The sequence below is a fragment of the Limulus polyphemus genome, unplaced genomic scaffold (genome assembly GCF_000517525.1).
Source record: "Limulus polyphemus unplaced genomic scaffold, Limulus_polyphemus-2.1.2 Scaffold17, whole genome shotgun sequence".
Taxonomy (NCBI): Eukaryota; Metazoa; Arthropoda; class Merostomata; order Xiphosura; family Limulidae; genus Limulus; species Limulus polyphemus.
Genome location: NW_013665627.1, coordinates 1,555,554 through 1,569,539, shown reverse-complemented (window position 1 = coordinate 1,569,539; position 13,986 = coordinate 1,555,554). Strand labels below are relative to the sequence as shown.

Sequence of the window (13,986 nt, the reverse complement as noted above, 5' to 3'; positions counted from 1 at the left end):
AGGACAATATAATAAAAATAATAAATATATATAAATGTATAATGTTACGAGACTTAAGCTATTTCGTCTGAGCATTTATGTTTTCGTGTTATAATTTGTGTTCACACTAGAATGAAAGAGGCAAAATTTATGTTTATTTTGTAATTTTTTATGGTGGTTGCAAGATCATTCAAATCTACCAAACCCACACAGAGATTAATTACTGAAAATAACAGATAAAATATAATGTTTTTTCTTAAGAAATGTTTGATAACTATCCGGACATTATAAAGATTTCGCATATAAATTTTCAAATGTTCTGATGCATAAAAGTATTTTTAATCTTAAAATGAAAATTACTTTACATGATAGATAGGCAAGATGTGAAAAGAAAAAAAAAAGGCAAGAGAAAAACATTGCTTTACAAACCTTATGACTTAATATAAAAATTAGATATTTTGCATATGAAAGCATTGTAATGTTTACTTATAATCTGCCAAATTTCATTAACATTCACTTACTAATTTAAAAGTACACATGAAAACTACACAAGTACAAAATGGATATGAGGTTGTCACATTGACTGACCCCATATTGAAAGAGTTAACAGAGTGAATGACCTAAAATAATAGATCATTTAAAGATCAAACAAAAAAAGTATAGCAGTTGTAATAATCATTATTACTTTAAGATTATGTGTGTTCTGACATCATCTCATAGAGAAATGAGATCAATTCTCTCCAAAAGCTAAATCCACATTTTTCTTTTCATTCACATTATTTATTCTCTAATTTTTCTGTATGTTTGTTGCATTAAGTTATAATGACCAAACTTTTTTTGGTCAGCTTATATTTTTATTTTGTTTACCTGTAATGGAAAAACTGGTACAATGGTGTTTGGTTTAATTCATCTCCACCCATCAGTATTTTAAATTTTGTTTTATTAATTCAAACTTATTACAGGTTTCCTAAGCACTTGTAAACTATTTTCAGTCTGAGCTTAATTACTGCTTTAATACCATTGTTCACACAATAAAGTAAAATGCATACTTTTATATATTTTTCAAATACACATGTACTGTATATTGAGTGACTTACTGAGGAATTTCAGGATGTTTGTTTAGAATCTTCCCTTTCTTCTGCTGTTCTGACAATACTAAACCTAAAATAAGGATAAAGAAACAATTTTTATCATAACAACAAGAAACCATTATGATGCCCATAGAATCAATGGAACCACATAAATAACATTTTGATGTAATTTTATTGACTATTCATATGGAAGAAAAACATGGGACACATTGTTCATTCTAGAAAGCACACTTGAGTAAAAAAAAATGAAAACAGCTGGCTGTTTTGTTGAACTCCATAACAGTGTGAAGTCAGTGACAGGAAAGGTGTTATAAAGTAGTACTTTAGTTTTAGCTTGTTACTTTCTGCAAATTTCTTTGGATATAAAAAATAAGAGATTTTATGGAACGTTTAAGAAAAAAAATTGGGCAAATAGGTGTCCAAAATAAATCTTCAAACTTTTTAGGAACACACAAAAGACAAACTTTACAAATGGTTATCTTAACCATCTTTACATAATGGAATCTCTACCATACAAACATTTAGAAAATGTACTGTGATGCATCCACAGAGTCTAAAATATAAAAAAGGTTCAAGTGATAATTGGGTGGATGTTCACTATACAGGACTGAGAATGTTATATATAAATTATTTTGAACATACAAATGAGCAAGTATCATGATAATCACAGCTAATATAAAGTCCAGGTGGAACAAACTGGATGTATCACAACTAAATTTTGATACTGTTTGGATTTAGTAAAGTAGAATGATTCCACAAAAAAATTATTGGTTTTTGGAAGGGCACATAACATACTTTTCTGATGCAAAATATTCATACACTCAGATCCTAATGACATGTTCAGATTGAGGATGTAGATTTTCCAAGATGGAAATATTCCTTGAGTTTAATGGCATTGAGAAACAAAAGGATATGAAACAATTTAGGACACCATCCAGAAAGTGGCCTGCAACAAGTTGCACCCTTACTGTGGTAAGAAAAGTGCAGCAACTTGAAACAGGTAAGAATCCATTATATGAAAAGTGGCAAAAATCATCCACATGACTCAGGCAATAGTATGCATCATAATAAAAATGGATCTTTCCCTGAAAAAATAGTCAATAAGGAATGGGTTCATGAAGATAAGGCTTCCAGTCATACCCCCCATTTAATCATCACATACCTCAAGCTGCTGGAGAAAGAAACACATATTCATGTTATTCCATAAAAAGAACATACTAGTCAAGTCACTGAACAAATCACCTACAAATTTCTGTGCAAGACTATTGAAACAGGAGCTGGGAAACCATTATCTTCACCTATTAGATGGATTATGGAAAGTGAGCAGGTAGTAGTGTTGTTATTTGGATATGAAACCCTTACAACAGAGCCTTTTGCAATGAAAACTATGGTATGGGCTATAGTCAAGATGCATAGTCATCAGATATAGCATAAGTGAATATGGAAACACAGACTATAATGACATGGTGAAGCCTCAAAATTATTTTAATATATTGTATTCAACTCTTAGTACATTATATACAAAATATAGTTATTCTGCCAATCTGTTATATGGATATTAAACCATGTAATATGGCTTAGAAATAATAATAAGTGAAAGAAAAACAGTAAGAGCCCCAGAAATGAGGTTATAAACATATGCTTTAAGGAAGTTATCAAAAATTGAATATTTAATAAAAAATAGCTTATGGTAGCAAAAATAAGTATTAAACATCAAAAATAGCATGCTCCAACTACTTTTCAACATGATCATTACTGTTACATACACGTGTCAAATGAAGCAGAATACAGTACATTCACATTATTAATAATTTCCTATCATACAAGTATAAGGTGTATTCAATAAGATATGGGATATTATTTCCTGTAAAACAACTATACAAGGTGAAAACTAGCTTGGGAAAGTTTGATAGCAAGTAAGTTATAATAAATCCAATTGTGCACAATTGTTTTAAGAGCATTAGTTGTCTAGAAGGGTTATCATATAGTCCATCGATGTGGGGATTGGAATGATAAAAGTCGCAAAGTGCAACATCAGGACTATATGCATTAAAAACATGATTACAATACCTTGTGCAAAATTAGTTATTCAAAGTACTCACTTTTTAACTATGTATCACACTATTTGTCAGGAAAACACACATGAGGATGCTAGCAACAAAAGAATTCTGACTTACTGATACAGTCAATCATCAGCTGCAAATTACTCATCCACAAAGGAATATCTTTCATATGCATATATAAGTACATTATAAAGTTTAGAACAGTAGCATATTTAAGAAAACTAATAATTACAGAACTAATGATATATTATTTTTAATAATTAACCCTTCACTGCTTACAAAAGATTGGCCAAAATACAACTGTCATGTTTCTTCTAGCACACGCAGTTAAATATTTAATACATAATTAATACAAAACATGAACTACGAGTCATATCATGACACATCATAAGATTAGATTACATGTTAATTATCTCTACCAATACTAAAAACAATGTCAACAAAGAGTTAGAATCTTCAAGAACATAAATATATATAAATTCATACTTGTACAAAATACTGTTAGAATAAACTCCCATTAGGTTTCAAATTTATCCAAAAAGACATGAAACTTTAGAAGCAAGAAGCACACACTAAATGGTGTTAGACATGAGAAAATAAAGGTCTTAAAATGATGCAAGCATTCGATAAACACATCCTAAATGAAAAATTCCCCAAGTCACCTCACACTGATAAATCAAGAGTCCATATGAGTTTACAGTTTAGTACAGAAAAACGGTATCTCTGTTTTGCATTTCTAATATTGGTATGCTCCACATCCTCTTGCGATTCAATGTAACAATGAATATTACTTTTTTAAAAATTATACTTAAATGAAAATTATGTTATTTATATTTAGTAAGCAGTGACATGTGCAATTTTAACACTATGGCACCCAAATGGGTGTACCCATTGCTGAAAGGCAAAATTGCACCATTGAAGTTGAAAAAGAATTAAAGAAACTAAACTTATAGTTGTCCCTCTACATATATATATATATTAAACACTTCAGAGCATTTAACTTTATACATAAACATCTTTAAAAAGTGCAAATTTTCCTTTTGGGTTGATTTCAGCATTTTCCAAACAAAAATACTAGTGTTTGAAAATTTTCAGAATTTTTTCTCAGTGTTATGTTACATTTATAGCCCCCTAGAAAGAAAGTTAAGCTAGTTTTGAACAATGTGACATCAATATGAACCTTGGAATTTCAATACAAATTTAATAATATTTATTTTAGCCATTAGTGTTTTGCAACCTTAGTTGCTATGGTGTTATGCAAATTGCCTACATATCTGAGCTTTGAGATGTCATAAGCTAATGATCTAAACACATAATAAAAAATAATTTTTTTGTTCTTTTCAACTGTGTAAGTCAATATGGTTTCCAGTCTAGCAAAGGCTCACTTAAAATTGAGGTTAGAAGAAACTTTTAACAACTTATCAAACAAAATTGTGTAATCAAAAAATTATTGCAATACATTTTATACTAAAGTAACAATAACATTTCTGATTGAATGTTGTAATTTCTTTAATAAATTTATAAACAATTATAATGTTCACAATTTTTGATACTTTTTGTCACTGTATCAAAATAAATGTATCTTACTTTTCCATAACATAAAAATAGATACATAGATGCACAATAATTAAATTACAGAATTCATTTATTGATTCAATAAAAGAAGTAAATTATTTTATGAAACACACCTTGTGACAGCAGAAGTCTATTAAGTTACTGCAGAAGCTATAAGAATTTCCTACATTATATATATATCGCAATGCAGTTATTTCCAGATTGGTAAATTAAAACTTTATTACTTCTACAAAAGTAAAATGACCACTAATAAACTGTACTATAATTTTCTTAGTAAACTAATAAGCAGCAGTAGCATAATGCTAATTTCATAATGCCGAAACTTTATCAAAAGTTAACATTTTCCTTAACTTAAAATGTATTTCTGATAGATGCCCAACTATGCACACAGAATAGCTTTATTCTTACACACATCTGCCTATGAGGTTTGCATGCAACTAGCCTTGAGCTACCTCCCACCTAGAATTCAGGTATTTAATTTGAACTGTACCAATGCATGATGTTATCATGTGATGACAGCCTTTCATCAATAGAAGGGTGACACAATGTTTTTGTGCAGTAGCTCCTCTATGCACTTGTGCTCAAATTAACTTCCTTCTTAGATGAGACATGAAGAAAGGGAACTGGAAGTGAGAAGAAAGGGTGGGAAGGTGTGTGGAGGAGAGAATCTCTTGGAAATATACTTTCATGTAGGAAAAATGTTAACTTCAGAGATGATATTTCATCTCTTCATACTGAATAGTTAGGATCCCACACTGAAATGGTGGAGGGACCAGTACATACATTAAACTGAAATATTCTCCTTTTAGAAAGCACCCAAAAGGAAGCCAATGGAGTGAGGTATCAAATGGCTGGGGCTCCATAGGGGCACGCCTGTAGGAGGTAACATCGAGTCTCAATCAGGGTATACTCCACACCCAGAAGGAAAGAGACTGAAAGACAAAAGAGCCCCAACTGTTGTAGGGATGGGTGGAATTTTTGCATGACCAACTGAGCTGTAGCACACTAGTGGTCAGCAAGCCAAGAAGGATGACGTTGTAACGTCAAAACATGTATAGTCGTCAACTTTTTGAAGGCCATAGATAGGCCTAAATAAAATGTTTTTAATTGTGTACCAGTTTAATGTTGAATATTATTTATGATTTTAAGTGCAGTGTCGTTAGGGTATGGTCAAACAAATCAGTGTATATCTGACCACACAAACAGAGAGGAACTTAGTAGCTAGGAACTGATAAGTGTCTCCCATGCTCCACTTGAAGAAAGAGGTTGGGAGAATAATTCCCAATGGGGAGACCCAGAAACTTGCTTGGATCCTCATCAAATGCCTGCCAGAATGTTCCTTTATTGGAGACAGTGTAATGGGTGACCACAATCCGTATATTTTTAAAAACCAGCAAATGCAAGCCAAAGAAGTAGGCAGTCACTTTCCTGGTGTTGGTCTTTTCCATGATAGTTCATGGAAGGTACTGTATGGACTAGGCAAAGGAGTAATTTTAATACTATGAGGATAACTCTAATGGTTTTGAAAAACATCTCATCTTGACAGTGGGTACTAGTAGAGCCAGGGTGGATGGTTTGAGTACTTTCCATTAACTCTGGTCCAATGTGGATTTAGATGAAAGTAATGAAAAAACAAACATACCCTTCTCAAAAACAATGTAGAGGAAGTCAAAAGCATGCCGAAGACAAAACAGCAAGATGATGAAGACAATGGTAAACAAACCTGTACAGACTTTTCTACATTTTAACCTGAAGGATCTCATCCACAGATTGGTAAAAATGGCATACAAGAGAGTGAGAAAGGTGATGAATGTGATGAAATGAAATGTCAGAAAGCATGGAAGCATCAATATAAAGGAAAAAATATATACAAACCAAAAGAGTTGGTGAACCCATCCTGTAAGGGTAAAAGGTGAGGATCCCCAAAATAAAAACAAATTATGGCAGGAACCCTGAAAAGAAGGTAACATGCCAAGTAATACTATACAGCCTAAACATGACACAGAAGATTATTCAGGTTCGAATGAGCATAGAGGTGAGAAATTGAAGGGAGGAAGATTGAAAAGAAAGAATAATCACCTTTCCAAGCAGCAAAAGTCTTAGGAAAAAAAGGCCCAATCTTGGTAGAGAAGTAAGGACAGTGAAAGAAATTGCAAGAGATATGTCTTCAAAGAAAGACAGTATAAGGAACATAAGGCCAATGGCTCTAACAAGAGCATGTGTAAGAGAGTTTAAAATCACATTAAGGTCTCAGTCAGGCATAGGAGTAGGACAAGAAGGTTGTTGAAAAAGGAAGAATCTGAACAAAATGCAGAGGACAGTGGAAGAAAAACCTGGCAGTGGTGGAAATTGACAATACATGGTCAAATAACCGTGTGAGAAAGCTTAAAGATGGGTCACAGTAGGACAAAGTCAAGGTCTCTAACTGAGCATGTGTAAGAGCATGTAAAGCCACATTAAGGTCTCAGTTAGGCATGATGGTCAGTGAAGAAGAAAGAATCTTAACAAAGTGGAGAAAACAGGGGCAGAAAAGACCTGGCAGTAATTGTAAAGGCAAAATATAGTTAACGAAGCTGCCTAACAACCAGCAATGGTTGAACCTTAAAGGACAACAAGAATGGGATAACAAGAAAGCTACAAAAACAGTGTTTCCTGCCCTGTAGGCAATAGACCAGACAAGTCCCACAAGTGAAGATGAAGGGATGAAACCCCTAGTTGGAATAAGAGAGAGCAGGAACAGGGTAGAGAAATAGGAGGCCAACTAATGATGCAGAGGAATCCAAGGTTGTGCTAGCCAAAGAAGTGCCACCAACAGGACCTAATCAGGAATATTGTATATCATAGTGAGAAGACAAAGAGAAGGATAGGCATACAGTAAAAGAGGAGACCAGTTCTGGCTGAGAACAAAAACCACCAAGGCCAAAGTATGAGGAAAACTGGGAACCAGAAGAGAAGCATGGTGTTGAGAGGAGTGGCAAAGGCACCAATGAGAGATATGCCCAACTAAAAAAACCTGGGGTTGGAGAGACCACTATGGGTAGAATTCTGTTAGGTCAAGAGAGGTGATCCATCACCAAGTTCAGACCACCCAGCACATGAAAAGCTGAGACGAACCAGATGGAAATGAGCCCAAAATATCAGGTCCAAAGCACAGAAGCAAAGAGTCCTGGTACCTCTTTGACGATTGATATATGAAACAACTGTGGAATTGTCAGAGTAGCTCAAGACCATAGGATCTAGAAGAAATGGGAACATTCCCAATGGATGCAAGAAGTTGAGTACGTTGATGTGGAGTAAACAGTTCTCTGGAATCCAGACACCCAAAGTCACTGTCATTCAGACACACACCAGCCTAATAGAAAAGCAGCTGTGAAGAGATGGATATCTGATGAGAAGGGCATCAAGAGGATCCCTACTGTGGTATTGGCACAGTCAAGCCTCTACAACAAGTACTCAAGAACATGAGAGGATAACAAATCACAAGAAAGGTTCCACTGGTATCCCAGTGTCAACTAAAGGAGGCACATGTGTGCACAGCCTAAATAAATGAGTGGTGTAAGGAAAGCCAGAGTTCCCAATAGTGAAAGAACCTCATATGCAGAGTGCAAAAGAAAAAGTGAATGTCAGTGACAAGACATTCCATTGCTCGCAGGAAGTGATGAAGGCTGAGCCTGATCGAGATGAGAGTTGAAGAGCACTTCCAGATGTACCAAATATTGAGTAGTTGTGAGAAAAAAAAGAGTTGGCGTGTTTGACAAGCCAGCCCAGCTGAGCAGCCTCCTATAGAAGCATGCAGGTGTGAGAAGGAGTCCTCCCAAGAATGTGTGAAGAGAAACCAATTATCTATATAATAATGGAACCTCACCTCCAATCCATGAATATGGTGGCCAAATGCCCCCAGGACTTGATTGAAGACATAAGGTGCAGACACAATGCTAAAAGGAAGAACATAGGACTGGAAGACTCAATCACGATGCATAAAAGAAAGAAACATCTGGAGGACAGGATTATCAGAATGTGTAAAATGCCAACCAATACAATGACCTTAGTCATTCAAGACCAGATGAAAATAGCCACCAGAGAAAATAGAAATTTTCCATATGGAAATGAGGGATGACAAGAAACTGGTTGAGAGACAACAGGTTGATAACCAGATGCCATATCCTTGTCTTGTTGGGGGTTATAATAAATCAGGAGTAATAACCCAGGTAGGAGTAAATACTCTGTCAATGGCCTTTTCAGATGACAGATCCAAGACCACATCCTTGAAACACTGAAGATAAATGGTATGGAAAGGAGGAGAAAAGGAAACAGCAAAAGGAGAGGAGAAGAAGAGAAGTGGAGAGATAGACTCTGGGTGAGAACCTGAAGAATCCATCTGTTGGCCAAAAACTGGCAAAGAGAGGCAGATGGGTTCCCACTGGGCTAGATCTGACAGAATCATTACCAATGAGACAAGCAAAGACCTTGATATTGGAAAGTGGAAGGATGAGAAAAAGGTTAGGAAGCTAGAATGGGAAGGGAAGATGTAGATTAAGCAAGCCTAGTAACAGAAACAGAAGAGTGAGGTTGAGAAAGATGAAAAATCAAAGCAGACAATGAGGACTGATGCGCAGGCTGCCTTGGCCCAGGTGTCCAGTGAGTCAGGAAAACTCCTGACGACATCTGAGCAAAGAAAAGAAGCCTGATGAAGATCATGGAGATAAGAGTGAGGGAGGCATACATTACATAGGAGAGTATCCCATCCTAACAGTAGAGGAACCAGGTAAGGAAGGATAGAACAGTAATAGTAATATTGGCTAATGTGGTGAAAAGAAAAGAACAAACCTCTCTGGAAAACTCTTCCACAGCATGGTGAAGTGCCACAAGAATATGGTGAAATGATGAGAGGTAATGCAAGAGAGTTGTAAGAAAGAGATAAAGGCTTGAAAATTTGGCAATAGAAAAAGAAATTAAGCAGGTAAAAGAGATTCAACAACTGTGAATCAAGGAATGGCTGTAAGCCTGGACAAAAAAGTTAAGCAAACGAGGAGGACAAGGCATGTGAATATAGGTGTACAGTTGTTCATAAATGAGTTTGCATGGACCTTAACATCACCCCAAGGAAGGAAGAAAAGTAATTTTGAGATGAGTTTCATGTAGTAAAGCAATGGAGGAAATGAAAAACACAGATGAAAGAGAAAGAAAAGTACATATCTTCAAAATAATGTCGAGGAATAGATTAGAAAGGTGAGGATTTTCCTCCACAGATAAAGCTGTGCTTAGAACAAACTCCGGTGAGGAAATATCCGGTCAAAATTATCGTAATCCTGGTCACGTTCATATTGAGGAGAAGGAACATCAGCCGAATGAACAGGATGAGGATGCCCTGTGTACATGAAGAAACCCACAACACATGGAACAATGGCTGTCATGTCCTTCACAGATCACTATTACAGGACAAAGTGAAAGTTACCATTAATTGAGAATTCATAATAGAGGGAAAGCATAAATTTTCCTTTCTAAGTGAAATTAAAGAAACCATGCTGTTTATGTGAACAATAAATTAATAAATGTCAAGTAATACATTAACAATTTTGGAACAAGTACATTCTAGACAATGCAGAGGAAAAGAATGAAGTTAAATTGATAACAACCTACTGCACAAGGAGATTGTGTTGTTTTCCTATTGGTGGAAGACTATTGTCTCATGATGATGACATCATGCACTAATGCAGTTTACATTAAACACATGTTTTAGGTGGGAGGTAGCTCAAGGCTAGTGTAGTGGCATGCAAATCTCACTGGAAGATGCGTGAAGTAATCTGCTTTTCTGTGTGCAGAAGTGAAGTATTGTCCCACAACCTATATTTCAGAAAAGTTATTTTCTTTCTAGATTTGTATTTAGAAAAATTTTGTCTATTCTAGACAATACCAATGGAAAGAATGAAGTTAATTCAATTGCAAGTGCTTATGGAGAGCTACTGCACAAGAAAGTTGTGTCGCACTTCTATTGGTAGAAATATATTGTTGCCTGATGAGGACATTATGCACTAGCACAGTTAATGTTAAACAGATTTTCTGGGTGAGAGGTAGCTCAAGGCTAGTGGCATAGAAATCTCATAGGCAGATGCATGCAGGAATCATCCTATTCTGTGTATGGAGGTTGGATATCATCTTGAAATTTGTCAGACTTGTTACATCACCATCAGGGTAAAGATCTCATATTGATAACCTAAATAACACTTTTGTGAGTCCATTCTTAATAAAGAAAATATATGCAGCACTAATAATTTGAGACTACTGATATTAGTACTAAATTAAAAACATATATATTGCTCAGAGAAAACACACTGCTTTTGTTTAAATTAAGCAGCAAGGAAAAATTAAACAACGTGGTATAACATAAACATCCCTAACATTAAAACAACATATTTTATTAATTTATTGTATTATTAACTACACAACAGTAAACAAAACTTTGAGTTTTGTAATACTTTTCACACTTGCTGTCCTGCCAACTGGAACAACTAAAAAAAAAGAAGTGATCTTCATTGTAAGTTATATAAAAGATAAGCCTTTAAAAAATTTATACATTTTAAACACAGTATAACTGTTAAATAACCAATGTTCCCTGACATTCTGAGAATTTGGTTATGAAAGAAAATTTCATGCGTAAACTGAATAATTTATTTTTTACACACATATTCTCAGCTTTTGAAATGTTGGACCTTAGTTTCAATTTCAGGTGCTAAAGCAGCACTGCACCCCTGATAAGCAGGTTTTACAAAGAGAAACCTAATAAACCTGATCGCTGTTTCATTGAAATTCCATACTAATTGATAATTTTTGAGCACATTTTCTTATTCACAATAAAAAAAAGAAGCAAATGGTTGTTATATGGCAAAAAAGACTTTCATAATACAGGTGCTAATGTAATAAATCAAGCACATATAAATGTACCCCACCTTAATTTTTAATCCAACATTTTAATATCTTATATTTTACTAGTTTTTAACTTAACTTAAAAAAGTGGCAGAGCATCTAAGTAAACATTCTCAATTACTTTTTTAAATTCCCAGTGATCATAACATGTTCAATGCCATTGATTTGTTGTAATAATGATAACAAAAGTTACTTACACTCTTTAATCTCATGTTCATAAAAATGATGAAGACCATGAAGTGGCTTGTTGGTAGAGCAGGAAAATACTGTTGATAATAAGTTAAAATTAAGAAACATGTTAATTTTTTTTACACAATTCTTGTTTAGTAAAAACTGCATAAGGAGTAGAGTGCATGTACTAAAGTACCAATAATTATATCAAATAAGTGATTTATAAAAATCACTAAACAGTTAATAATACAGCTAGTAAAGACATCAATCCTCCTAACCTACCGTTCATGTTTCTATGGTTTACACATTCTTTTTATACACAATGAAGACAATGTACTGTACAAGAATACTGTGAAAACAATATTTTTTAAATTTTAATTTACAAGAACTAATTCTTTTAATCTTATACCAGCTAAACTTGTATAATCAAACATTCTTCACAATCTCATATAGAAATCGTTTCATGCATATAATTTTTTTACAACTAATCAACTTCTATAATGTTATATTGGTGTTAAGATATGGTTGCACCACATATGAAAGCCATCTTAGATGAGTGGATTGTAATTTAAACCATTTATGCACGTTCTTGCCTCAATGGTTGGCCTGGTATACAGTGTATGTGTGTTATTGGAGCTGTTGATTGTAGTGCTTCATAGAGCTAAACAATTGGTGGAATTTGATATTCAACTAACTGATTATTCTCATTTAAGATGCTTTCGACAGTTGTGTGTGTTAGTGATGCTTTTGACAGGAGAGTGCTGTGTTGCGTGTTGACAGTCTGATCATATAAGAATGCTATCGTGTGTTAACCATGAAAGGATGCCATGTTGTGTATCTAAGGTTGAGCATTTTTGAATATGTTTTGAGTGGGAATTCTACATTAGTCAGGATGATGTCAAATGCTTGGATCTTGGTTCCAAGTAGTAAAATTGGAAAAATGATAGGGTTAAAGGGGTGGCATAAAGCTACTTCAATTTTAGTTTGTGATATACAGAAACTTAATGTATAACCTACATATTTATATGCAAACTAGACCTCTCAAAAACTACGTTGAAAAAATAAATAACAGAACAGAAGAGTGGATGCCTCGGAAATAAAAGTATTAAAGACATTAATTATCAAATGAATAAGGCAACTAAAAAACTATAAAAAGTCAGTCATTACTGCTAGAAGAGAAACAATACATAAGAAGAAATATCATCACAGAGATTAGAAACTAGAAAAGGTAGTATATGCCAGACCACAGATGTTATAAAAAATTATGGCAGGTGACATGGTCACTGTCAGATCTAAGGCATCTATCTCTAGAGTGAAAAAATTAATAACAAAACAGAAAAATGGAAGCCTGAGAAGGACATTAATCATCAGATGATGGAGACAACTATGAAACCACAAAAAGAGAGACAGTCTGTCAGAAGAACTAGCACCATAAACATTAGATAAACTCTTAAGTATACAAAGTGACTTAAGGCTAAGCAAGAAAGTTTAAATTTGGAAAACAGTGAACATTGGAAGAAAGACTACCCTCAGAGTCAAAATAAGATACAAAGGTGGAGCTGTCCAAGTAAAGAAAGTCAATACAGCATAAAAAAGTAGGAGTTTAACTGATCACTCACAATTAAAGAAGATGGACACAGTCAGAAATTGAGGGTAGGACAGTGTTAAAACCATAGCAATTCTTGATTAAATATCTGAGAAAATATGGTTACAGAAAAGAAGGAGAAAAAAACAAAAACCCAGATATTCAAGTAAGAAAGAAGAAGTAAAATCCCCCACTGAGAAAGAACAAATTCTGATAGAATCTTCTAGACTTTCTCCCAAGATCTGCTAAATGTTACTGCATGTCTGTATGTCAACAGACACAATATACTTCCTTAACCCTTTCCAGACGGGTCATGGGTGAAAGGCCATGTCATCGAGTTTGTTGACTTGCATTTAACATTTTATTGAACTACTATTTCATGAATTTATGTCAATTATTTTTGTATAAACTGTAGATTATAATTCAAATTTTAGTATTATGCCTTACTCAATTTCTTAATTTCAAAGTAAATATTAAAAAAAACACAGTTAAACATATATTTTTGTGTATCACGTGGTATGTTGAATGCAGCACTGGTTCAAATTAGATGTTGGGGAAGTCAAAATACTAAGTCTATAGTTTCGTACGAATTAGAAAC

General features: G+C 34.0%; 1 protein-coding gene across 1 annotated transcript in view; it reads right to left on the bottom strand.

Moving 5' to 3' along the window:
- The window catches only part of LOC111085396, a 56,249-nt gene that overhangs the window by 39,453 nt on the left and 2,810 nt on the right, over positions 1-13,986 (bottom strand). The window contains exons 2-4 of the mRNA XM_022383745.1: positions 11,830-11,898; positions 11,185-11,217; positions 1,077-1,140 (exon numbers count right to left, since the gene is read on the bottom strand). Of these exons, the coding sequence (XP_022239453.1) occupies positions 1,077-1,140; positions 11,185-11,217; positions 11,830-11,898 (166 nt within the window). The remainder of the gene's footprint in view (positions 1-1,076; positions 1,141-11,184; positions 11,218-11,829; positions 11,899-13,986) is intronic.